The sequence below is a fragment of the Natator depressus genome, chromosome 6, assembly GCF_965152275.1.
Source record: "Natator depressus isolate rNatDep1 chromosome 6, rNatDep2.hap1, whole genome shotgun sequence".
NCBI classification, from domain to species: Eukaryota; Metazoa; Chordata; order Testudines; family Cheloniidae; genus Natator; species Natator depressus.
Genome location: NC_134239.1, coordinates 69,107,628 through 69,135,553, shown reverse-complemented (window position 1 = coordinate 69,135,553; position 27,926 = coordinate 69,107,628). Strand labels below are relative to the sequence as shown.

At 41.5% G+C, this 27,926-nt stretch overlaps 1 protein-coding gene across 1 annotated transcript in view; it reads right to left on the bottom strand.

Moving 5' to 3' along the window:
* LOC141990086 (cytosolic phospholipase A2 epsilon-like) overlaps window positions 1-27,285 on the bottom strand; it is a 48,979-nt gene extending 21,694 nt beyond the window's left edge. Inside the window, exons 1-7 of the mRNA XM_074957051.1 lie at window positions 27,259-27,285; window positions 24,839-24,914; window positions 7,324-7,460; window positions 3,793-3,924; window positions 2,702-2,742; window positions 1,759-1,801; window positions 877-940 (exon numbers count right to left, since the gene is read on the bottom strand). Of these exons, the coding sequence (XP_074813152.1) occupies window positions 877-940; window positions 1,759-1,801; window positions 2,702-2,742; window positions 3,793-3,924; window positions 7,324-7,460; window positions 24,839-24,914; window positions 27,259-27,285 (520 nt within the window). The remainder of the gene's footprint in view (window positions 1-876; window positions 941-1,758; window positions 1,802-2,701; window positions 2,743-3,792; window positions 3,925-7,323; window positions 7,461-24,838; window positions 24,915-27,258) is intronic.
* Between the last annotated feature and the right edge of the window lie 641 nt (window positions 27,286-27,926).

The following is a 27,926-nucleotide window of genomic DNA, read 5'->3' as shown; positions in this document are numbered from 1 at the left end:
CAGAGAATTCAAAAGCTTGTCTGTATAAACTTAAAAATTGGTATTTACAGTAGATAGGTTTGGTTTGGGCCAAACCTCTCCATTCTCTATGAACAACAGGAAAAGTACCACATCAATCCACATATTTAAGACTATATAGGCCAACCATGGAATCCCTAAAAGGATTTTCTCAGTCAAGGAACTTGGGCTCTGATCTAGCATGAGAGCAAGTGTCCCTGACTTCAATGTGATGATCCACATGCTTACATGTTTTGTTGGATCAGGGACCAACACATGATATTTTAAAAGTTGCATTACAAATCCATAAGGCTATGGATATAGAGGAAACAAAATGGCTATGCACAGCCCAAGATGTGCAATGAGTATCTCAGGTAATATAGAGTATATTTCAGGTCTCAAACTGCTGGTATTTTTGTCTGAAAAGGGCAATTAGAAATTTTTAAATTGAGAAAAGAGCTTTGTTTCTCACCCCACTTACTCCCATCTTCTCTGAACTCAAACACCTGGAGACATTTCGCTCCAACTCTTGGAATAGATCAGGCATGGAAAATTTCCTCTCCATATATGAATGTTTCAGAAAACCATGAGCATCCGGCAACAGGATGCTGTGATGGAAACTATTCTGTTTAATTAACTACAGTTGGTGTTCAACTGTGAATGCTGTAATACTCCCTATATGTTGTCTGATCAATTAGAACCTGATCCAAAGCCCATAGGACTCGATGGGAGTTTCTCCTTTCCTTTAAAACACCAAATACCCTTACTGTAATGCATATCAACAAATCACCCCAGAAATGGTAGATACTGTTCTGTTGAAATTTTGCTATAAAATTGTAACCAGTTTCATCCAACTCTACCAGTTAAGGAGGTACTAACCTGTGGATTCCTTCTTTATCCTCCCCTCATCCACCTGAACTTCCAAACAGGAAACTTCACGAGACTGTACCAGAGACAACGAATAAAAGATAGATAAAATGACACAAACAAAACTAAATTTGATTCCTCTGCTAGTCTCTTGCTATCCAGATGGGAAGGAGGTGGGGGTGTTGTGCAGACTGCAAGATCAGCCCCTGGGAGGACTAATTACTCCATGATGCTTTGCAACAGCTTCCAATGAAAGTCTCTGGAGAGATTCGTGTCTAGTCCTCCGCTGAAGGGATGGTGGGTTGAGACTTACTATATGACTTCTAGGATGGGTGTATATGGATGGAGAAAACAGAAGTATCCTCAGGCCTGCACCAAGGAGGCAATAGATTCCCCAGGAAAAAAAATGAGAGAAAGCTACTGAAATAACAGCTGTAATTGAAAGGACCAGCCACAGAAGAAGCTTTACAGTTATATAGATATATTGCTACCTCATACCAGCCACACTAATGGTAATGGTGTATGGGAAATCTCACAGCTAGTCCAGTTTTAGCTTCTCCCAACAGGAGTCACTCTAGATAATGGAGCGGGAACACTGGCTGTGAGGATGCTCACAGCTGTACCACTTCTAGTCTTTGCCATTCGGTGACACTCTGTGGGACTGTGGAGGAGAGCGGCTTGGGGCAGTTCACAGCTCTTCCAGCTCAGTTTCTCCTAACATGGGAGATGTGCGGGAGAGCTGACTGTCATGTTCACTGGGATCCAATGCCAGCCTATTTCTCAGAAGAGATTTTGTGTTGGAAGGATAACTGTGGGGCAACTCGTTCTCTGTTCAAAGCGGTATGATGTGCATTGCTATACAGTAGAGGAAAGATAATAGAAAATAAAAATTACCACTAATACACCATTGGTAGCAATGTTTTCAGGAAGATCTGGACTAAAAAGAAAGAAAGAAACATACTCAGTTCGTAACTAGTATTTAAATAATAATTTAAGGACATGAATTGCCATTTTTGTTCTTTATTTGTATTTTGCTTATTTTAATTTTTTTGTCACTCTTGGAAGTGTTGGCTCTGACAGCACAGGCTAGCAACAGGAGTAATTCTCAATGTATGTTCCAGTTTTCTTCATATTCCTGTGAAACTCTAAATAAATCTGGCTTTTTAAAGCTCCTGCTATTCCAGTACTAGAGCTCTGCTGAGCAGAGACTGCTTATTATGCCAAAAGAGGGTAGTTTTCAAATGTACATCAAGCTGAATTTGCTGACAGGTAGAAACCACTGAATTTATTCCATTGGCCAAAAATATCCACACTTGACTCTGGAGTTCCAGAGCTGAAAGGCTAATGAATTAGTCCAACATGTCATAATAAGCATAAGGAGACAATTTTTCCCCATTCACTCTGAACATCAATAGCAAAACTAAATTTAAAACTGAGATATACATGCCCATCTTATTATTTCACAGATATGGGTTAGAAGTCTTTTTAGTACTTAAATCTGTTTTAAATGCCACATACAGACCAACTGGTGGGGGAAATCAGCAGACATTCCTGCACTTCCCTCAATTTTCATTTTAGCTTTAAAATTCACCTGGATGCCTAAGTGTGACCTCATAAAAACAACATTGCCAACTATTCCACTACTCAATGCCATTCAGAAACATCCAGCTAATGCACTTGTCCAGTAAGGCTGAACATACACTATCAACTACATCCACATGGGTCTGGCCACGTGGCTTTAGGTGAGAGCAAGAGTACAAATCATGTTCCTTGTTGTTAATTAATCTCTGACTCCTCTAACAATTACGTTATTTGACAACACTTGGATTTTACTCACCTGCTCTCCATTGTGAATTCAATCTCTAGCTCTTCCTTTCCCTAAAAATGAAAATGAATTAAGTCATTACATGATTACTCTTCTCCATAAAGATACTGTATAAATCTGACCCCTTGATATGCATACAACTTCTGCAATGTAACTTTTCCCTCATCTTGGTGCAAATGCAATGTGCTTCATTTTCTTCAGTTTCAATCTAATTTATATTATATCCATTATATTATTCTGCTTTCCAGTAGCTGATTTTCCCATTACCAGGAGAGGCTTTTGAAGTAAGTCACACCTGTCACTCTCTTTTCCCTCTTTGGGGAATGATGAAGAGAGAGAAATATTTCTGAATGAGCAATAGACAGCTTCACCTGTCTTTGAAAACGTTCCTTACCTTAGCAGCAACAGTACCTAACCTGCTTGGTCACAATACACCATATAAGTCATCAGACATTAAACTTTCCTTTCAACTGACCTTACATTCTACTGACAATAATTTGTCACTTAAGAAAACATGAAATATGGGGCCCAATTTTATGATATATGTACCCAAATCTGAATTTGGAGACTTAAATTATAAAATTGGCATTAATATTTCTCAGAGAACCCCAGCATAGACTCAGTTTGTATTTACCACAAAGACGTGGATTTAAGTCCTATTTAGACATTCATGTTTGAACATTGGGCTCACAGTACATAACTGCTGCATCAGTTGTTTCTGTGTCAGTGCAAAATAGATCCACAGATCAGAACCACTAGCTCCAACTGCAAAAGAGCCTCTAATGCCATTAGGGGTGATACTATAGTCTTTGGCTGGTTCAGCCTTGCTATGAAGATCAGCAATAAGACAGACTTGGTCAACAGTGTCAAATTCCCACCAACATCCTTTAAACAACTGTGTGAAGGTGCTTGTCCGCACTTTTATTTTAAATACAGAAACAATGTTGAGGTGTCTTACAATGAGGCAAGCTGAGAAGTTGATATGGGGAGATGGCTAATACTATAAGTACACAGCAAGGAAAAAATAAGTTTGAACATTTACAAGGAAAACTGAGACAAGTGTATCCTTCTTATCAAGTTCTGCCTTTGATTTCAATCCTCACCTGTGGATTCACCAGAAAGTTCAGCCGAACTGTTTCTCCAAGTTGGATTTTAGATACATCAAAAAAAACAGTGAGGAGATGGTCATCTGGTGTGTGTTCATCTTCATCACAGACTTTCAGCTCCAGGATATTCTAGAAACAAAAGTAAGATAATGCTTAAAAGTGTAGGAAACAGAAGTTCCAGCCCTCACAAGTGGGGAAATGAACTGCAGAATTCATAGAATCATAGACCTTAAGGTCAGAAGGGACCATTTTGATCATCTAGTCTGACCTCCTGCACAACACAGGCCACAGAATTTCACCCACCCACTCCTGTAACAAACCCCTAACCTATGTCTGAGCTACTGAAGTCCTCAAATCGTGGTTTAAAGACTTCAAGGTGCAGAGAATCTTCCAGCAAGTGACCCGTGCCCCATGCTGCAGAGGAAGGCAAAACCCCCCCAAGGCCTCTGCCAATAAGCCCTGGAGGAAAATTCCTTCCCGACGCCAAATATGGCAATCAGCTAAACCCTGAGCATGTGGGCAAGACTCACCAGCCAGATACCCAGGAAAGAATTCTCTGTCGTAACTCAGATCCCACCCCAGCTAACATCCCATCACCAGCCATTGGGCATATATACCGCTAATAGTCAAAGATCAATTAATTCCCAAAATTAGGCTATCCCATCATACCATTTCCTCCATAAACTTATCAAGCTTAGTCTTGAAGCCAGATAGGTCTTTTCCTCCACTACTCCCCTTGGAAGGCTGTTCCAGAACTTCACTCCTCTGATGGTGAAAAACCTTTGTCTAATTTCAAGTCTAAACTTGCTGGTGGCCAGTTTATATCCATTTGTTCTTGTGTCCACATTGGTACTGAGCTTAAATAATTCCTCTCCCTCTCCGGTATTTATCCCTCTGATGTATTTATAGAGAGCAATCATATCTCCCCTCAACCTTCTTTTAGTTAGGCTAAACAAGCCAAGCTCTTTGAGTCTCCTTTCATAAGACAGGTTTTCCATTCCTCGGATCATCCTAGTAGCCCTTCTCTGTACCTGTTCCAGTTTGAATTCATCCTTCTTAAACAAGGGAGACCAGAACTGCACACAGTATTCCAGATGAGGTCTCACCTTCTCCTCCTCTGTTACTTCCAAGTGATGCGTTCCCAACTTATAATAAAATGTTTTGTTATTAATCCCTAAATGCATGACCTTGCACTTCTCACTATTAAATTTCATTCTATTACTATTACTCCAGTTTACAAGGTCATCCAGATCTTCCTGTATGATATCCCGGTCCTTCTCTGTATTGGCAATACCTCTCAGCTTTGTGTCATCGGCAAACTTTATTAGCACATTCCCACTTTTTGTGCCAAGGTCAGTAAAAAAAGATTAAATAAGATTGGTCCCAAAACCAATCCCTGAGGAACTCCACTAGTAACCTCCTTCCAACCTGACAGTTCACCTTTCAGTGTGACCCGTCGTAGTCTCACCTTTAACCAGTTCCTTATCCACCTTTTGGTTTTCATGTTCATCCCCATCTTTTCCAATTTAACTAATAATTCCCCATGTGAAACCATATCAAATGCCTTACTGAAATCAAGGTAAATTAGATCCACTGCATTTCCTTTGTCTAAAAAATCTCTTACCTTCTCAAAGAAGGAGATCGGGTTGGTTTGGCACAAAATACCTTTTGTAAAACCATGTTGTATTTTGTCCCAATTACCATTGACCTCAATGTCCTTAACTACTTCCTCCTTCAAAATTTTTTCCAAGACCTTGCATATTACAGATGTCAAACTAACAGGCCTGTAGTTACCTGGAACACCTTTTTTCCCTTTCTTAAAGATAGGAACTATGTTAGCAATTCTCCAATCATATGGTACAACCCCTGAGTTTACAGATTCATTAAAAATTCTTGCTAATGGGCTTGCAATTTCATGTGCCAGTTCCTTTAATATACTTGGATGAAGATTAACTGGGCCCCCCGATTTAGTCCCATTAAGCTGTTCGAGTTTGGCTTCTACCTCGGATGTGGTAATATCTACCTCCATATCCTCACTCCCATTTGTCAACCTACCATTATCCCTAACTTCCTCATTAGCCTCATTAAAGACTGAGGCAAAGTATTTGTTTAGATATTATGCCATGCCTAGTTTATCCTTAACCTCCACTCCATCCTCAGTGTTTAGCGGTCCCACTTCTTCTTTCTTTGTTTTCTTCTTATTTATATGACTATAGAACCTTTTACTATTGGTTTTAATTGCCTTTGCAAGGTCCAACTCTACCTGGCTTTCGGCTTTTCTCACTTTATCCCTACAAGTTCTGACCTCAATAAAGTAGCTTTCCTTGCTAATCCCTCCCATCTTCCACTCCTGGTAGGCTTTCTGCTTTTTCTTAGTCACCTCTCTGAGAAGAATTAAAAGGTGAGTGATAAAATGAGACAGAGAAAACAGGAAAGGGGATGTTTGGCAGTGACCCAGCTGTGAATAAGTATATTTAAAGTCTAAATAAAATATTGCTTTGTTGCTTGCCCACTTTTAGTGTCAAAGGCTAGAAGTGTGGTCAAATAATACTCAGCTGCCTATACATGAATTAAGACAGGCAACCTCTACTGAGTTGGCTCAAAGATTTATCTACAGTAATCCCTGCCATCCAAAAAACTATTCTTATCCCCTCTATGAGAAAGAAATGGAAGATGTAATGTTACATAGTATACATATTATGGTAACCATCATATGGTTATTGCCAGGTATATCCACCCCAAGTACTATAGTGGGGCAGGGAAATTACTGTTAAGCTCCTGGTGATTACAGGATCAATCCATATTTATTTATTTCCAGTAATCCACACTGCAGGTCAGCTGGTGATTATTTTTATACCCAATAAATGTAATAGCATATAATATAAAACGAACTAGTATAATTACTGCATAATTATATATGCCTTGTGCTCCCTCCTGCTATGAGATGAAGAGGGAAGCAAAACTGCACAAAAATGCGTGATGGGGCTGTGCGGAGGGGAAAACAGTTACCCTAAATATTCTCCCTTTCTGCAAACAATATGAGGCTTGCTAACCAGTTCGGAAGTGTCATTCAATTTGCCATCAGCGAGCAATGGTAGCTAGGTGGAGGTACGTGTCCTCACATCTTGTACACAAAGGTATAAAACACTCTCTAGAGGCAGCAAAGCATCTGAGTAGAAATGTGACATCTTGTGCAATACTAGGTGCTGCTCAAGTGTGGCCACGCATCTTTTCCAGTATAACCAGCCCTTCCACATCACTTTGTTTGGTGTTCATGTGCTATGTGAGTTCTAGCGTGCACAGTTCAACAGCCTAGGCCTTGCAGCTCAGCATCCAGGTTGGGCTGAGGGGTTTCCTACTTTGAGGCTGCAGCAAATAGCTGGGATACAAAGCAGCACTTTCATTGCTGTGAAAAGTCTCGTTTTACTATTTCAGAAATGGTCAGGGCGCAAGGGTCATTTGAGGAGTTTGGTTGGCAGGACTAGAGATCTACCAGCCCCTGACAGCAAGGAGTTCACGGTGTCTTACCTTGACCTGACTCTGAATCCTGAAGTGGAAGGTTTCATTCCACACTGGGTTTTTGGAGTTCTTGACAGTTTTGGTCCGGGCCTTTTTGACTGAAGCAGTCGGTAGCCATAGGCTCACATAGCAATCAGACTGGGTTACTGTGTAAGAAAGGTACAGATTAAATGGAAATGAAGTAATATACTATATCTAGGGCTAATTTATTTACTGAATTTACTCTATGTATACATGGCGATCTAGATAATTCAGTACACTAAGGTAGCTGATGTTCCATCATGCCTGTCCAGTATGGCGCCATTTGCCCCAACCAATTTTCTCTTTTTACAAAACTGTTAGCATTTTTAATTATTGGAAAAATAATGAATAAACTTAAACCTGTTCAAAATGCATAACTATATTGTACTCTCTACCAAGGAGATAGAGAATCAAGTTTGTATGCTTTGCATTATCTGGGGCTTCAGAAGGGGTTAATAGTCTACAAATCATTGTGTATCAGAAAAGCTCTGCCCTGAACTGGTCTAGGAATCATCTCATGTTTGGCTCTCACTCTGAAGGAGAAAGGAGGGTGTAAGGATCCTCTTTTCTTGAGCCAGCCACATGACAGGATTTCTCCCCGAGTGCTTGCCAGAACTGGGAGGAAATGCATGGGCAGCATGGTCATCTATGCACCATGTTCCCCCCCCCCCCCCCAATGTGCTCTGCTCTCTAAGGGGGTGCTCATCTGGTCAGCCAGCTAGCATATTTTCTGCTGTCAGCAGTGTGTACTGCTCCTAATCAAAGAAGTAGCATGTACACTTGGCAGTGAACTTCACTAGCCCCCTCTGCAACCATAGGATGCATGATCAGTGCCACTACCACCATTCCCCTAAGATCAGGGCAGGATTGTGACTAAGAATCTCCCAATGCCAACTGGCAAGGGGATTACAAAAACTATCCTGGTCCTGGTATGTACATTCTAGTTCACCAACATATATCACAAGAAATCTTAAATGAAAGCCAGGGTCACACTGGTCATTAATATTGTTGTAAAATGTAAGGAGTTATGTATCTATAGGGAAAATATGTTCCTAAAGTCTATTTCAGGGCATAGCTGACAAACAGGTTTCCTGCCAAAAGATGCGTATTCACTTGTCTCTGTTGACATTTAAATTAAGTGTTGTAAGCCAACACAATGGAAGCTCCACTTACATTCAAAGTCAACAGGGGGATGTGAAATCAACAGGGAGGCAGTACACCAGAGAATAGGCTGCAGGGTGTTATTTGATTCTGGGTACAAACAATGAACTCTGGGGGAAATGAGCAGAAGGCAAGGAAGACACCACTTTATCGTGCACCTAGGAAGTAATCGGGCAGTGCACTTACAAATGGGATCACAAGCTGCCCTGGTTGAAATGCTGCAAAGGTCATTTGGGGTGAGATAAACTTCTTTAGATAGGAGGCTAACCTGTTAAGTTTAGTCTCTAGATATCATATTATGATTTTATTTGATACATAACCTTTTGTTGTACTTTGCAAGTGGCTTTATTAATCTTCATCTTGTTGATTTCAGACCAATTCTCTAATTTGTCAAGGTCTTTTTGAATTCTAATCCTATCCTCCAAAGGGTTTACAACCACTCCCAGGTTGGTGTCATCTGCAAATTGTATAAGATTTCTCTTCATTCCATTATCCAAGTCATTAATGAAAATATTTACTAGTATCTGATCCAGGACAGATGCCTGGGGGAGCCCACTAGATGCTTTCTCCTAGTTTGACAGCAAATCCCTGATAACTACTCTTTGAATACAGTTTTTCAACCAGTTTTGCACACGCCTTATGGTAATTTCCTCTAAACCACATCTCCTTAATTTGCATATGAGAATGTCATGGGGGCCTCTATCAAAACCCTTACTAAAACCAAGATATATCATGTCTACAGCTTTCCCCTACCCTCTACGAGGCCAGTAATACTGTCAAAGAAGGAAATTAGGTTTGTTTGGCTTGATTTTTTCTCGACAAATCCATGCTGGCTATTATTCGTAACCCTATTATCCGCTAGGTGCTTACAAATTGTTTAATGATTTGTTCCAGTATCTTTCCAGATTTGGAAATTAGACTGACTGGTCTGTTGCTCCCTGGGTCCTCTTTCTTCCACTTTTCAAAGATAGGTACTATGTTTGCCCTTCTCTAGTCCTCCGGGACCATACCAATTCTCCATGAGTTCTCAAAAGTCATAGCTAACAGCTCCGAGATTGTTCCAACTAGTTCCTTACGTACACTAAGCTGAACTTCATCAGGCCCTGGTGACTTGAATACATTTAATTTATCTAAATATTCTTTAACCTAGTCTTTCCCTATTTTGGTTTGCATTCTGTCCCCCTGGTTGTTAATATTGTGTGTTAAGTATCTGGTTCACAATTAACTTTTTTAGTGTAGACTGAAGCAAAACAGGCATTAAACACTTAATGCTTCTTGATGTCATCTGCTATTAGCTTTTCTTCCCTGCTAAGTAGAGGACTTACACTTTACTTCACCTTTGCCTGTACCTCTCTGGTACAAAAAGAATTCTAAAAAATACGTGCTAATGTCTCAACAGTTTGATGCCTATTCTTAATCCAAAATGCTTTACCTTTGCCTTCCACTATTTTATGTCTGGAAAAATCAGTCCTTCCAAAATCAAAGAAGCTATGTGCCTTCAACCACTGAATAGTGTCCATACAGACAGCACACCTAATACTGTAGAAGGCTACTGCAATATTGTATTACCTAAGCAAGGAGTGCTTTATGCCTGTCAAAGGCATCAGAATTGTTTTGGATGTTTAGTGCTGGGTGCAGAAACTGGTTGCTTTTTTGGGTGGGAGAGGCAGTATTTGGAGGAATGGCTAGTGTTGTATGTTGAGGTGGCTTCTCCTCTTCCTCTGTCAGGATAGTACAGTGCAGCTCTTAATTGGTGCAGTCTGACCCAGTGGGTGAGCTCTTATGGCCCACTTGAGGGTCACAGCCAATTGGCTGGGAAGAACTGATCTATAGTTTTGTTGTGAATCAGCTGAGCATCGGTGGGTCAACAGAGGGAAGTTTGGTGAGTCTATTGATGGTAATTCTACAGCTGCTCTTTTCTCCCTGCTCGGGGAGGCGATGGGTGGCCAACAGAGGAGAATCCAGGGCAGTTGGGAGAAATGCATCACAGAGGGAGGATTTCTGGGGCTGTTGGCAGGAGCAAAGCATTTCAAGGTAGTTGGAGGGGGTTATTGGAACCTACCAAGGTTCTACAGACCAAAGAGCTGGGACAGTTGAAGCCTATATAGGGCTTGCCTGGGATGGGGTACACACAGCATGGTACCAGGGACTGTCAGACTCTGCATTACTACCCATTGAGGGAAAAAGAACTAAGTTTATTCTCAGGGCAGACTAAGGGCAGGGCTATACTACAGACCTATGTCAGAATAACTACATCACTCAGCTGCATCATACTGACCTTAACCCCCATGTAGACAGCACTATGTTGGCTGGAGAGCTTCTCCCCCTAACATAGCTACCATGTCTCTGGGAGGTGGATAATCTATGCAGGCAGGAGAGCTCTCTCCCATCTGCACAGGAGCATCTTTTCTTAAGTGCTACACAGACACGATGTTTTTAGTTTCAGAGTAGCAGCTGTGTTAGTCTGTATTCACAAAAAGAAAAGGAGTACTTGTGGCACCTTAGAGACTAACAAATTTATTTGAGCATAAGCTTTCGTGAGCTACAGCTCACTTCATCGGATGCATTCAGTAGCAATGTTTTTAGTGTAGACCTGCCCCAAGAGTCTCCGTGTCTTGGCGAAATGAACAGAGTCATTAAGGAACTGCTTGAAACTGATCTGATTAGCAGGGTGTCCAGAGAGACAATGCAAGCTCCAGTGACGCATGGATTGACACTCTCAGCAGGGAAGCTGAGCAGAGACTCCAGCTCGAAAACAAAGGACTGAGAGGTGTGAGATTGGGCAATAAGTGTGGGCTCTGGAAGAACCATGTAGCTCTCCCCTGGGATTAATGAAATCAGAGAGAGACAGAGCCTGAAAATGGAACTCACTACAGTTTAGCTGACGAACTGTGGCTTGACCATAATGGACTATGCTTTAAGCTTTATTTCTCTATAAGGCTACCATAAGGACTTTCAATGCTGTGGTCCAGTTGACTAATAAATCCTACTCTGTTTTGAAAACACTGCTTGGGTGTCACTGCAAATACCCAGGGTGCATTAGTCCCTGAAGACTGTCCAAGTCACCATTAGGAACCTATCTCAGTTGGACTTGCTGAGTGTGAAGCAGGAGTGCTGAAGCCCACTCAGTCTAGGAGGCAGGGTGTGCCCTACCCAGAAGGATGGTTGAGACCCCTTGGAGATCTGCCACACTGAAGGAGTTGTTCCAAGAGACTGTTTAGAAGCTGGGGCATAGCACTGATCCTATGGATCTGTGACAACAGCATAGACAGCTGATCAGCTTTTTGTTGTAAGAGTACAGGATGACTGATTTAGCAAGACAAAGAATCCAATTCTAGATTGAAAGAGCTTTCCACAGGTTGGCAAGGAAATGCGTTAGTGCTTGGTATGGTAATTGTGACCGATTCCTGCTCCTTTTGCTTACTGAGTATCCTTTTTTCTTACTAATACATCTGGCTTCACAACTTTCTGCAACGGGAACTCACCAAACTGATGTATTTGCTTCTGCAGGGTCTGTCAGAATGGAGAAGTCCCAGCTTTGAATCTTTATCCCTGCCGGCTCTTGATTTTTCCCCAAAATTTTAAAAATACTATAGAATAGACCCGATCAACATATTTTGCCCAAGTTTTGAATTTTTGGGGAAAAAAATTACCACTCCATAAGCTGGTGAAAAAACCAGCAACCAAAAAACCCCACCAAAGTCATTGACATTTTTAACATTCTTGAACAGTTTGACTATGTAACATTTGCCTTGGGAACCTGCCATCCTAGGGATGAGTCTAAGTCAGCAAAAGTACACTTTTATAAACCTAGTTTTATTACGGTTTGCGTAATTTCATTGTTTGCAATTTTATCTTGTCACCTGATTTCCATATGAGTCCAAAAGTGTAGCTGGATAAAATCTGTAAAACTCTGCTATGCGAGTGAAAATGTGCCCAAGTTTCAAAGCAGCAGAGTAAGATGAGGGTGCTCTTTTGCATGGCATTGTGTTGGTTTCAATCTGGTTGTTTTAATTAGAGATGGGCTGATGCCACAATCTTCACATCTGGATTTGAATTTGCCCAAAATTCAGGGGTATTTGGTGTGGGGTTTTGCTTCAGTCGGTTATAGAATTATAGGCCAGCTATGAAATTTGGCTTCAGAACTGAGCTTCTTTATATCCGAGGGATGTTCAGATCCAAGATTTCAGTATGGGATGATTTCTAGCACTACTCTGCTATATCCAGATCATTCCCGAGCGCTTTAGCTCCTTCAGGAGTGATGAGGTCTCTCTACCCAGTAAAAGAATCAAAATTCTTTTTTTGATTGGGTTTATTTGCACAGTGCTTTGCAAATATGACTTTGGCCCTTTTCACCATCATGACCATCCCAGGTCTTTTCCTAAAAAAGGCCATGTTAAAGCAGCTGTATGCTTGACACAGTCTAAGGGAAGTTGTATATGGATAAGAAAGGGAAGAAAGGTAAGCAGCAGGATACGGACCCTGGACTTCAGGAAAGCAGACTTCGACTCCCTCAGGGAACGGATGGGTAGGATCCCCTGGGGGACTATCATGAAGGGGAAGGGAGTCCAGGAGAGCTGGCTGTATTTCAAGGAATCCCTGTTGAGGTTACAGGGACAAACCATCCCGATGAGTCGAAAGAATAGTAAACATGGCAAGCGACCAGCTTGGCTTAATGGTGAAATCCTAGCGGATCTTAAACATAAAAAAGAAGCTTACAAGAAGTGGAAGGTTGGACATATGACCAGGGAAGAGTATAAAAATATTGCTCGGGCATGTAGGAAAGATATCAGGAGGGCCAAATCGCACCTGGAGCTGCAGCTAGCAAGAGATGTCAAGAGTAACAAGAAGGGTTTCTTCAGGTATGTTGGCAACAAGAAGAAAGCCAAGGAAAGTGTGGGCCCCTTACTGAATGAGGGAGGCAACCTAGTGACAGAGGATGTGGAAAAAGCTAATGTACTCAATGCTTTTTTTGCCTCTGTTTTCACTAACAAGGTCAGCTCCCAGACTGCTGCGCTGGGCATCACAGAATGGGGAAGAGATGGCCAGCCCTCTGTGGAGATAGAGGTGGTTAGGGACTATTTAGAAAAGCTGGACGTGCACAAGTCCATGGGGCCGGACGAGTTACATCCGAGAGTGCTGAAGGAATTGGCGGCTGTGATTGCAGAGCCCTTGGCCATTATCTTTGAAAACTCGTGGCGAACGGGGGAAGTCCCGGATGACTGGAAAAAGGCTAATGTAGTGCCAATCTTTAAAAAAGGGAAGAAGGAGGATCCTGGGAACTACAGGCCAGTCAGCCTCACCTCAGTCCCTGGAAAAATCATGGAGCAGGTCCTCAAAGAATCAATCCTGAAGCACTTACATGAGAGGAAAGTGATCAGGAACAGTCAGCATGGATTCACCAAGGGAAGGTCATGCCTGACTAATCTAATCGCCTTTTATGATGAGATTACTGGGTCTGTGGATGAAGGGAAAGCAGTGGATGTATTGTTTCTTGACTTTAGCAAAGCTTTTGACACTGTCTCCCACAGTATTCTTGTCAGCAAGTTAAGGAAGTATGGGCTAGATGAATGCACTATAAGGTGGGTAGAAAGCTGGCTAGATTGTCGGGCTCAACGGGTAGTGATAAATGGCTCCATGTCTAGTTGGCAGCCGGTGTCAAGTGGAGTGCCCCAGGGGTCGGTCCTGGGGCCGGTTTTGTTCAATATCTTCATAAATGATCTGGAGGATGGTGTGGATTGCACTCTCAGCAAATTTGCAGATGATACTAAACTGGGAGGAGTGGTAGATACGCTGGAGGGGAGGGATAGGATACAGAAGGACCTAGACAAATTGGAGGATTGGGCCAAAAGAAATCTGATGAGGTTCAATAAGGATAAGTGCAGGGTCCTGCACTTAGGATGGAAGAATCCAATGCACCGCTACAGACTAGGGACCGAATGGCTAGGCAGCAGTTCTGCGGAAAAGGACCTAGGGGTGACAGTGGACGAGAAGCTGGATATGAGTCAACAGTGTGCCCTTGTTGCCAAGAAGGCCAATGGCATTTTGGGATGTATAAGTAGGGGCATAGCGAGCAGATCGAGGGACGTGATCGTTCCCCTCTATTCGACACTGGTGAGGCCTCATCTGGAGTACTGTGTCCAGTTTTGGGCCCCACACTACAAGAAGGATGTGGATAAATTGGAGAGAGTCCAGCGAAGGGCAACAAAAATGATTAGGGGTCTAGAGCACATGACTTATGAGGAGAGGCTGAGGGAGCTGGGATTGTTTAGTCTGCAGAAGGGAAGAATGAGGGGGGATTTGATAGCTGCTTTCAACTACCTGAAAGGGGGTTCCAAAGAGGATGGCTCTAGACTGTTCTCAATGGTAGCAGATGACAGAACGAGGAGTAATGGTCTCAAGTTGCAATGGGGGAGGTTTAGATTGGATATTAGGAAAAACTTTTTCACTAAGAGGGTGGTGAAACACTGGAACGCGTTACCTAGGGAGGTGGTAGAATCTCCTTCCTTAGAGGTTTTTAAGGTCAGGCTTGACAAAGCCCTGGCTGGGATGATTTAACTGGGAATTGGTCCTGCTTCGAGCAGGGGGTTGGACTAGATGACCTTCTGGGGTCCCTTCCAACCCTGATATTCTATGATTCTATGATTCTAAGAAGAATCCTGTGGCAAAATTATACCCAAGTGTGAATGCATTTTGTTTCAGACAATAGGACACAAAGGTTTTCAAACTTTTCCATTTGAAATACACACCCACTCAAGTATTTAAGATACAGTACAATGGACACACCCAAATCTGGATATGCTGTGTCTTGTCCTGTCCCATTTGGTTTTGCTTGTGCCTTTAAACTGTATATTCTATGGGTAGCCCTGACAAGGTCAATGGTTTTACTCTTCCTTTCCTCAGTATTTGGAACTTGGAAGTGACAAAGCTATCTTGGGTCTGTTTGGTTTTTTGATTTTTGTTTGCTGCCCTTTCCCTCATACAGATAGACAGGAAAGTGTAAACCCATTGCTACGGTTTAGCATTTCTGTGTAAGGCTCTTGCATTCTAAACCCTGCTCTGATTCCCTCTGTGGCTCTTAGTCAAGTCATGTAACCTCTCTGCCTCAGTTCCCCATCTGTAAAATGGGAAGAATAATATTTATCTCTCTTCCTCATAGGGGATGGAGGAGGTTGTGATGATGAATATGTCAGTGCTTGTAAAGTCTCACACATCCCAACACCTTCTCCAATGGTCCTAGTAGCTCCCATACCTGAGCTTATTTGGGGAACCAGCCCAAGAAAAAAAAATTAAATATTGGAAACAGCACAGAGGTTCCAGCACAAGTAGCTAAGCTCCTTATACCCTCCAGTAGGAGACCTGGAAGGGGCAAGGGGAAGCTGTCCTTGCCCCCTTTTTAATGTAAAAGGAGACATTTTTCAGTAACCCAAAGGATCACTTCATTGACCCTCCCCAAAATTCTCAATCCAGCCTTGTCTGTAGTGGTGTGATCATGCTTGGAGTTTGTGGAGAGCAATATATTGTTTCACGGGCCCACCCAAAAATATTTAGGGGCAGAGTCCTGTTATCTGTGTGGTCTTTACAGGCTACTGTACAGTGTTGTGCATATCTGCAGCTTTATATTCATGATAAACAATAGTAATTACATGTAATAGACGAGGGTCAGGAGATCTAGGTTCTATTCTTAGCTCTACCACAGTCCCTCTGGGTGACTTTAGACAGGTCACTAAACCTCTTTGTATTTCATTTCCCATCTGTAAAATATATCTCATAATACTTTCCTACTTCCCAGGAGTGTCGTGAGGCTTAATGCATTCATGCTTGTGAGGTACTTTGAGATCCTCAGGTGAAAGGCACTATAGAAATGCCAAGAATTGCTGTTATTACATTTTCTGCATAGCTTTCTTTGTATTCTACCATGCTAGATCCAGGTACTCAGCAAAAGGAAAAATCAATTATTCACTCAGCTCTAATCATGGTATATCCAGTCCCTAAAAGTGTGCATGATGTGTCACAGCCCTAGGATCAGTGTTGGGCAATATACTTTATTAGGCTATTAAACAAGTTACTAATTATCTTTTGGTATAGAAGCAGGGTTGGGTCTTAATTGCACGGTACCATCAGAGATCATTACAGCAACATGATCCAAGTCTGAAAATATCACATCAACACATATTGCTCAAGACAATAATACCAATACCAGAGCAAGGAACCAAGTTTGATGTCCCCATAATAGGTATCACACAGAAACACACCTCATCAAACAAATAATGATAAATAATAGTACTTGGCACTTTTATATCTTTCATTCTAGGATCTCAAAGCACTTGACATGGTAGGTCAACAAACCCCCTTTTTACAGATGGGGAACCCGAGGCAGAGTCATGAGTAGAAAACAGGCTTCCATGCTTTCGTATACCCCTGCAAATAGATATCTGTGCAATGTCATAACACCTCAAGCACAGCGTGCACCGCAGGAAACAATGCATACCATCTTATGTTTTTATAACACTACAACAGTGTATAAGACCAGCATGTAAACTCAAAAAAAAAAAATCAAACATTGGAGGCCATATTTCTTCAAAGATTTCCAGTCACTCTGTAATTTTAAATTGGAGGTGATTCAGCTGCTGGTCTAAGACATGTGATGGTTACAATCATGGCAACAAATTATTATTATTGATGACCTTAGGCAATAATGTACTGCACACTGTATGAACCAGTACATAATGGTGGACAGCAGGACATTCCCCCAGTATGGCAGGGATCAAGTGTGTATATATATTTCCATTTAATCTTCCATAGTGCTAATTTGCATGGATGCTATAAATAAGCAAATAGTGAATGTGCCTAAACACCCCAAAGTCAACCCATCAGGCCCAAAGGGACTAGTGCACCCAGCCCCTAATCAAGACCATGTGCCATTGTACAACCCCTTGCTTTAAAACCAGATCAGTTTTGTTGTGCCCAGATAACCCCACTCTCGCCCTCTTCCTGCTCCTAATCCCATGTGATCAATGAGCTGACAGAGAAATATTGAAATGTCAGTGACTTGCTGCATAAGTGATGTGCTTACTGCTTGTGGCTGCACACACCCAGGGTCCAAAGTTCACTGCCCTAGGATGATTCAAACAGCATGACAGACAGCTGCATCTTTGCACTACACAACTTTGTGTGCTGTGCGTAAGAGCTGAATGTTAATCCTATAGCTAATATAGTGGGGAACTGTTCGAGGAGCAATAATGTGTACCAGTGCATGCCATTAGTACGGAATCATAGAAATGTTGGTCTGGAAGGGACTTGGAGAAATTCCTCAAGTCCAGCCCCCAGTGCTGAGTCAGGACCAAGTAAACCAAAACCATCCCTGACAGGTGTTTGTCTAGTCTGTTCTTCAAAATCTCCCATGACGGGCATTCCACAACCTCCCTTGGAAGCCCATTCCAGAGCTTAACTACCCTTAGAAAGTTTTTCCTAATATCTAACCTAAATCTCCCTTGCTGCAGATTAAGCCCATTATTTTTTGTCCTACCTTCAGGGGACATGGAGAACAACTGATCACCGTCCTCTTTATAAGAGCCCTTAACATATTTGAAGCCTGTTTTCAGGTCTTTTTTCAGGACTAAACATGGCCAGTTTTTTTAACCTTTCCTCATAGGTCAGGTTTTCTAAACTTTTTATCATTTTTGTTATTCTCCTCTGGACTTTCTCCAATTTGTCCACATCTTTCTTAATGTACTGAACACGGTACTCCAGTTAAGGTCTCATCACTGCCAGTTAGAGTACTTTCCACGTCTTCCATAAGACTCTTCTTTTGATACCCTCCAAAATAATAGTAGCGCTTTTTTTTTTCTTTCTTTTTTTGTAACTGCATCACACTGTTGTCTCACATTCAATTTGTGATCCACTATAAATCCCGGATCCTTTTCCAGCAGTAGCACTGCCTCGTCAGTTGTTCCCCATGTTGTAGCTGTGCCCCTCATTTCTCCTTCCTAACTGAAGTACTTTGCACTTGTCTTTACTGAGTTTCATCTTGTTGAATTTAGACCAATTCTCCAATTTGTCAAGGTCCTTTTAAATTCTAATTCTGCTCTCCAAAGTGCTAGCAATCCCACCCAGCTTGGTGTCATCTACAGATTTTATAAGCACACTCTCCATTCCATTATACAAGTCATTAATAAAAATATTGACTAATGCTAGTCCCAGGACAGACCCCTGCAGGCTCCCAGTAGATAGGCCATGGCAGTTTGACAGCAAACCACTGATAACTATTCTTTGAGTACGGTCTTTCAAGCAGTTGTGCACCCACCTTATAATAATTTTTCTAAACCATATATCCCTAGTTTGCTTATGAGAATGTCATCTCGGACTCTGTCAAAAGCCTTACTAAAATCAAGATATCTCATGTCTACTGCTGCCCCCCACCCTCCATCCACTAGGCCAGTAACCTTGTCAAAGAAGAAAATTAGGTTAGTTTGGCATGATTAGTTCTTGACAAATCCATGCTGGTGATTCCTTATAAACCTGTTGTCCTCTAGGTGCTTACAAATTGATTGATCAAAAATTGGTTCAAGTATCTTTTCAGTATTAAAGTTGGGCTGACTTGTCTATAATTCCCTGGTTCCTTTTTGTTCCCCTTTTAAAAGATTGGTACTAAGATGCCAGTATACCTATGTATTGTTTATTATACTGCCAGCAACTGGGTCTCTGATTTTCCTAAATACTCACACCACTGGCAATAACAGCAGTGGTATTTTTGTGATATTTTCTGGGCAATGTTTATAGTGAGGTCTGGAGGGTCAGTGAATCCGATAAGGATTAAAATAATCTGCATTAATATCTAGTTATAAGCAACCAAGCCCCAGACTTGGTCTAAAACAAGTTATATGGCTGTAATGTGGGGGCAGAGAGTATCTAGGGCATAGACAATGGGCCAAATTCACAGATGGTCAATGGTGTTGTCGGTTATATATTGGTAAACAGTTGCAAATTGGTATAAATAGGTGTAGCTTACATACTAATGGGACAGTGGAGGGTGTAGCGGGAGAGGGCATGAAGATGCAAGACAAAAAGTCTAAATAAAGACTTCAAATTGTCTTGGACAAAAGCTCTTCTATGCGGAATGAACACTCATTAAAACAACCATAAACAAATAGTGATTATAACTGCAATGTATCTACTTGGTGGGAGCTGCTAGTGAGCTATTGAGGGACAGGTGGTAGGAAAGGCCTTATTTAACATCTTCATTAATAATCTGGAAGAAAGAGTAATCAGATGCTATTCTATTGGGAGGAGTTCTAAACACCAGCTGAGACAGATAAATGATACAAAGAAATTAGAAACCTGAGCTGAAAATAACAGAATGAGATTCCTCACGGAAAAATGCAGAGTAAAATACCTGGGAAAAAATAACATTAAATACAGATATTCAGTGGGAGAAAATAGGTCAGAAAGCTCTGATGGATAAAGCCACCTGCAAGTGAAAATGGACTGAACAGGAGAAGTAGCAGTCCCTCACTATCTGGCTCTTGTGCAATGACCTCTGGAATAGTCTGTTCACTTCTGGACACCACATTTCCCAAAAGACACCGACAAACTGAAGGGTGTTCCGAGAAGAGGAACAAAAATGGCAAAAGGGGGCAAGGACTGATTTATGAAGAATGATTTTAAAAGCTAAATACATACAGGTTGGTTCAGCAATAAGTAAGATAGATGTTTTTATCTGCAAGTATCCATAGGAGAGAGAATTACTTATAGTCATACACCAGGGTTTAACTTGGATGAATGAGATGAACCTAAGAGAAGAAAATGTAATCTCAATATTAGGAAACTGACACTGGAGAAATCTCCACACTGACGCTGTGGAGAAATCATGGACAGTGGTGGAGCCTTATCCTTCCAGAATGTCAAAACTAGACCAAACAAAACACTAGGAAAATGTACTGTAGGCAGATGACTTGGTGATCTAATGAAGTCTTCCATCTTTCTACGATTCTATGAAAACTGGTGAGGCTTGTATTATTTTACACCTTCCTATTAATTTACTTATCCTGCTACACCCTCCCCTTTTGTTTCTTCACAGCATAAGTTACACCCAGCTGCCAACATGTAATTTACACCACCCTTTGTCACCTCTGAATTTGGCCCAAAGGGTTTAAACATTTTTTTTAAAAGACAGACATATTTTAGTGAAAACCTGTTTAATTATAATAGTCTACCAATTTTTATGCATTTCATAGGGGCAGTTGTATTTTTGTCATAACAGATTCCATTAGTACATACAAATTAGATGCAGTGAATTACAGAGAACAAATATTACTGAAATTAAATAGCAGTCATTTAGGCCCTGATTCTGCAGCTAGATCCATGCAGGTGAACCCATGGATTTAGTAGGAGCCCTGAGAACTTCAACAAAGCTCTGCACAGGGTCTGTCCTCATCGTTCTAGTTGCAAGATTGGGGCTCAATACAGAAATACTTCACAGAGGATTTTTTCAGGGCAATGTCTGTAGTATTGAGTACTAGGGATGGTGAGTGGGGAGTTCTGTGAATGTGGGCACGGAAGTCAGAATCACAAGTGCCACCATTTTTACTGTCCACATTTCAACCCTGTGGATTAGTCAGTTTTACTCACTCATCAGTAAACACAGATTATCTGCAACTCCTACTTGCAAAATGGTCTCAATACATCTCAAAACATCCTGAATCAGATACCAAAGGATGCCAAACCAATTTGTTTACAGCAGTAGCTTCCTGCATATTAATATCTACCTCAGAAGAGGTGATGCTTTTTGTTTTCAAAACTTTGTTTCTTTTCCTTCTTGATCTTTTGCACCTTGGAAATTTTTCACTGGGAGCCCGGTGTTCCCCATATGAAGGATGTACCCAGTCCACCAAAGCTCTCCTTTCACAAGCATCATTTCAATGTTGTTTGTGCAACTTCTCATTATTCATGATTTCATCTTGCCACTTTGTGTGAATAGCAGCTTAGAGGTGTTGTTGATTAAATGCTTTCAGCATTTATTTGCAGGCAATAACTTGTCTATGTTTCACAGAGTAAGGTAGAAAGGCTGCAGCATGGTAAACACACCTTGTGTCCAATACTGTTTTGGTTCCAGACTCCAGATTGCATTCTGTTATTGTGTGAATATGCCTTTTATATTCAAGCAATGACTTTAACAGGCAGCATGATCTAGTACAATAAGTATAGGACTGGGAACCTGGAACTCCTGACTTCTAATCCTGGCTCTTCCACTGCCGAGTCCTTTATCCAAAGTTCTTGAACTAGGAAGGGCAGTAATCCAACTTTAGGCAACTCCCACAAAAAAAGAAAATCAGATGTGAGGAAGGGATAAAAAGTATTGGCTTCCCTCCCTGAAGACATTTATAAAAAGGAAAAGAAGAGAGCTGGTGAAGGGGTATGGTAAAGTCAATTTCAGGCAAGTGGCCAGTGCCCGTTAGAGGGGAATTGTGTGGAGATAAGGACCCAGAATTAGCTTGACAGGGTGAGATAGTCTTCAGGCCCATAGGCCATTTCAATCTCCTCAAACAGGATTGAGATGGGGGAGGAAGATCCTTTTCTGCTCTCAGAGAGGTCCTGAAGGCTTCTATTCAGACTCCTGCACTGGGCCATTGGGAGAAGGGGCCTGGGAACTCACATAGGAGTCCTCCCCCTTACACTGAGCAACAGGAAAGGGGTCTTCAGGTAAAATTTCATGTTCCTGATTACTTCACTCCCCTTCCACAATGAGAGGGGAATCAGAAGGCTCTTCTTCACATCCATTTGTCAGTGGGGAAGCCTATAGGGGACTCAAACAAAACACGAGTATTGGGAAACTAAAACTTCTGGATGGTTGCAATCCTGCATCATTTTATCTGAACCAAGGTAGTTCGGGCTGGTTCATGTAAAGGCATTTTGATTTTAGCCTCTCTATTTAAAATAGATTTACCAATACAAGACAAATCACCACCTACTGTTTTCTGAAGAAGAGAAATCATCATTGTTCACAGCACTTTCTATTGTACTATGAATCGTATGTATTCTTTAAGAATATGACTAAAGTACTAATTTGCATAGTTATAACCTTCTGGGGCTTCTAGGAGAGTAACTGGGAATAAAAACAATTAGCCAAGTGAGGGCTCAATTATGCCTTGAAGGCACAGACCACACTGGGGGAAGGGCAGTGCCACACTGCCCAGTGGGAACTGCGGGAGGTAGTGTGTCTCCTAAAGAGAATGGTGCCTTTTCACTGAGGGTGACCAGAAAGTCCTGGAGATTGTCATTATGGACAACTCTCATAAATATAAAGGGAAGGGTAACCACCTTGCTGTATACAGTGCTATAAAATCCCTCCTGGCCAGAGGCAAAACTCTTTCACCTGTCAAGGGTTCAGAAGCTAAGATAACCTGTCTGGCACCTGACCAAAATGACCAATGAGGGGACGATACTTTCAAATCTGGAGGGTGGGGAACAAAGGGTGTGTCTGTCTGGGTGATGCTTTTTCCGGGAACAGATCAGGAATGCAGCCTTACAACTCCTGTTAAGTTAGTAAGTAATCTAGCTAGAAATGCGTTAGATATCCTTTTATTTAGTGGCTGGTAAAATAAGCTGTGCTGGATGGAATGTATATTCCTGGTTTTGTGTCTTTTTGTAACTTAAGGTTTTGCCGAGAGGGATTCTCTATGTTTTGAATCTGATTACCCTGTAAGGTATTTACCATCCTGATTTTACAGAGGTGATTCTTTTACCTTTTCTTTAATTACAATTCTTCTTTTAAGAACCTGATTGATTTTTCATTGTTCTTAAGATCCAAGGCTTTGGGTCTGTTCACCTGTACAAATTGGTGAGGATTCTTATCAACCCTTCCCCAGGAAAGGGGGTGTAGGGCTTGGGGGGATATTTTGGGGGAAGATGTCTCCAAGTGGGCTCTTTCCCTGTTCTTTGTTTAAAATGCTTGATGGTGGCAGCATAGGGTTCAAGGACAAGGCAAAGTTTGAACCTTGAGGAAGTTTTTAACCTAAGCTGGTAAGAATAAGCTTAGGGGGTCTTTCATGCAGGTCCCCACATCTGTACCCTAGAGTTCAGAGTGGGGAAGGAACCTTGACAACAACAGAAACTGTCCTGTCAGTACACAAACAAGAAACGTATAAACAAATTTACACCAACTGCTGGACTCTTTGAGAAAATACACAACACACGATACTGGAAGAAATGTGAAATTAAATCTTAGCATTTTTCATTTAGTCATGTAATCTGTCTTAACCTATTTTGAACAACCTATTCTGAGCAGCTTCCATAATAGCAAGGTAAAGCGCAAGATGCTGTTTTTATTAAAGCCATGAGTAAATTATTCCTACACATTTGCAGTAAGAAAATCACATAAGAGAAGAGAAGTGAATTAGATTCCTTTTCCTTCTCCTCTGGCAAAGTATCATCTATTCTCTTTAAACTAAGGTTATCTCAGAGGGAGATAATGCCTCTGGGCAGAAACAGAAAGGAACCAGAAAGCTTTGCAAGGTTCCCCTCATTATTTTCCTCTGCATTATTTTGTCAAAGGCTGGGTTTTGCCCCCCTGAGGAAGATACTGGAGGTCTGACCCATAGTCCTCTGGGATCTACTGTGGACACATGTCTATTCACATGAAGGCCTTGTGCCTCTGCATTGGCTTTGGACTCCCTGAAGCTCTACCTAGGCTTCCTGACATTGTGTCTCCTTGGAAGCCAGAAAGCAAGGGACCCTGGAGCCAGTGCCTCTCCTTCTGACCCCCACCTTCCTTAAAAGGGGTTCCTCAATTCAAAGAGCTTGTCACAGAAAGGGAAATAGTGCCTTTGGCTGTATTGTATTTCACAGTACACAGGAGATGAACATCCCCCCTCTCTACTCATGAATCCCTGGACCTGCAGACACCACTCTGTGCTCTTCAGAGGAATGGGGGGTGGGGGTTGGGAGGGACAGCACTGTGAGGGTGCTTGACCCTTCAACCATCTGCCTGGGGAGAGCCACACACAGAAGTTCCTGTCATGCATGGATCCTAAGGGCAGAGTATGGACTTTGGTTCTCTGGTGTGTTCCAAGGTACTTTTGAATCTGACAGTGCTATATGGTTTCGGTGGGACAAGACATTCTGCCAAAGCTTCTTCTGTACAATATGGTAACTGGATTTTAGAATTTCACTGACAAAAGCTCTTATAATATACAATGTCCTCCAAGTGTACACCTGGGATCTAGGTACAGCATAGGGATTCCTCTTTTCTTTTTTGTAACCTGTATGGTGTTTATGTTGCTTAGTTATACACCCAGTATTTTCACATCTATGAGGAAGCTCTGGGAATGGGAGAGATACTCACGCAGGTCGGCCTTCCGCAGATTTTTCATTCTGATAACTTTTACACTGAGCAAGTTGCAAGGAGAGGGCTCCATCTGCTGAACAATGACAAACAAAAGACATGGAATGAACATACACAGAGAGAGAGAAATGAAATCCAGAGTAAGCTGAGTCTGCTATTGTGTCATCTTAAATATTTCAATACTAATCACCAAAAAGTTTCTGGATGAAATACTTCCTTGTGACATATTCAGCTTCTTTCTCTGTGCAGGTTTAGGGCCATGTAGATCTGTGCTGTGCAGATTCTTCCCTTTTTTATTCTGGTAGAGCTAGGGGAGGCTCCACTTTAGAGGTGTGAGGTTATTTATTATAACTTATTCCACTCACTAATTGTCAATAAAAAGAGCTGGGGAGAAAATTGTATTAACCAATCAATGTGACAGGTGTGAAGTAACATCTTATGATCCAATGACATGGAGATATATGATGGCTCATAAATTTATTTTGTTTTATCAATACCAGTTAATATATATAAAATAAAGATATCAGTTTCACTGATCTGTGCAAATTCAAAGGAAGTCATTTCACATCCACCATAACTTTATTAACAAATTAAATTCCAGCAGACTCTATTACTAACTCACTGAACAGCATTCCTTTTGTTTTGGGTTTTATGTAATCATTCACAGCTAATCTGGTGGATTCCATAGAGAAGAAGCATAGTCTGTATAGGAATGAACAATATGTCTATTCCTTATTAAATCTTAAGTGATATTTTAAATACACTCTATATGGAGCTACAACTGAAAACCACATGGAAACTTCAACTATTTGAAAAATCTGCTGCCTCTCTTTTAGTTGAGCTTCTCCTAAGAAGCATACTGCATATCTTTCAGAGTCTGCAATGGCTGGCAGTTCATACCTAGGTGCAGCAATTCCAGGGACCTCCAAAGCATTTTAATCTAAAGCTCTGATGCTAGTGGCTGTAAAAACTCATATTCTCTGTGGATTAGCACAGAAGGGGGAACCATAACACACACTAACCAGTGGGCTACACCCAAGTAGAGAATCTCCACAGAAACCATCACATTCTGACATGATGCAACTATTTGCATATTGTACAGTCAACAGGAGATAATGTAGCAGGACCAAAAATGCTAACATCAATACTGTTGACATTCTGCACCAGAGCCTCAGCTGATTCAAATCAATATAACTCCGTTGATTTCAATAAAGCCATGCCAACTTACACCCTCTGAGGATCTGGCCCAGAATATTAACTAAAAAGGGTCTCAAAGACTCAGACCCCTGTAGAACACAGGAAGTGAAACTGACATCTCTAGAATTCTCTCCCTCAGTATCTTTGGTTGGGCAACTTTTTCTTCAAAGAAGGAGCCAGAAAGAATATTTATCCTGGAAACATAGGGAAATCATTGGAAAACTGAATCGCACTTAACAATCCTGTCAGGAATGTGAGACATAAGGCTGACTCGGGCAAAACTCTTATCTTGGGTAGGGATCAGAGAAACATGGCAGGTGTCCACAAGCATGTGGGGGTGGAGGGTAGGGTGTTCCGTAAATGAATTTACTTTTAAAGGCATTACAATAGAAAATAATAAAAGTTCCATGCTCCAATCCACACACACACACAGAGGAACTTCACAATGAATAAAGGATAGAGGAAGGGATTCAAAGCAGAAACAAAAGGACATTTCACCTATGAAGCAGGGAATGCTGCTATCACTAATTAATTGTTCAACTTTGTGGTGATGAGCAAATTCAATCCCACCTTCCACCCCCACTAAAAACACATAAAAACCTAACCTGGTTTGTTCTCCTGGTACTTTTTGCATAAGATCAATTTTTTGCACTGTACTGTGCACTGATTCATCTGATTTCTATTTACCTTTCACAATGGATTTCTTTGCATGCTTCCTTTTTAAAGGAAGCAAGAGGGGACAGTGGCAACATTTAAAAGGAAACATCTTTTCAGTTTCAGTTGTTGGTATAAATCATTATTGCAGGGTCACATGTAGACCCCCAAATTTAGAGGCATTCATTAACCCCTTAGGTGTTTTAACCTTTCCCACAGTTCCCCCTGTATATCACCACAGATGCATGAAAAACAGGGTCATTTTTGATTACGTAATTTCTTAAACTGTTCCCATCACCATGTCATCTGACTATCTATTTGACATAGAGCTACTGTATTAATTGATCAAGCTGGAGGTATAGAGCAAACACAAAACCTATCCAAGTGCCTTCGTTGCTATGAAAGATGGCATGGTAGGACAAAGGTTTCTCACAGCTGTAGCTAGAGAATAGCAGGTCTGCCTACCATAGATTGCTTCTGTAGTTAAAGCAAAACTCTGAAAGCAGCACAAACTGCAGAAGCTGCCTGCACATCTGAATTTCAAATACTCTTATTTTGTTCTTTCTTACCTGGTACGAACTGGTAGATGACCCCATTGTGATCTTTGATGCATTCAAGTCAGAGGCTAAAGGTGGCCCTTGAGCGTAGGTCGCAGAGCTGACAGTGACTCCCAAAGCAGGTTTATACTCTTTAAACAGGTAGAAGTGAATGAGCAGGTGTTTTATAAACTGACTCAGAGCCCCACCCTTCCACGACTTCCAAAAATTAAGTCCCATCTCCTTTCTCTCATTAGGTGTGGGAACTGGAAAGATTTCCTTTGTAGGTTTAGTGATTGGCGGGGAAGGGACAATACAGCAAAAAGGGCCCTATCCTTCCAATTATGGGTGCATAGCATATAAATAATGAATAAGATTTTATATTTATACAACCCCTTTCATTATAAATGGTGCCAGAGTGCTTTTCAAAGTAAAAAGTGTGTGTGAGGGGGGGAAGGTGCAATGTCATGGTAGTCGGCTACTGTAGACCACCAAAACAGGAGGGGATGGAGGATGAGGCATTTCTAGAAGAGAAAACAAAAATAACCAAAACACAATACCTAGTAGTAATGGGGGACTCTAACTACACAGGTATCTGTAGGAAAAATAATATGGCAAAACACAAAATGCCCAGTAAGTTTTGATAATGTACTGGGAACAACTTCTGGTTTCAGAAGGTGCAGGAGGTAACCAGAAGGACT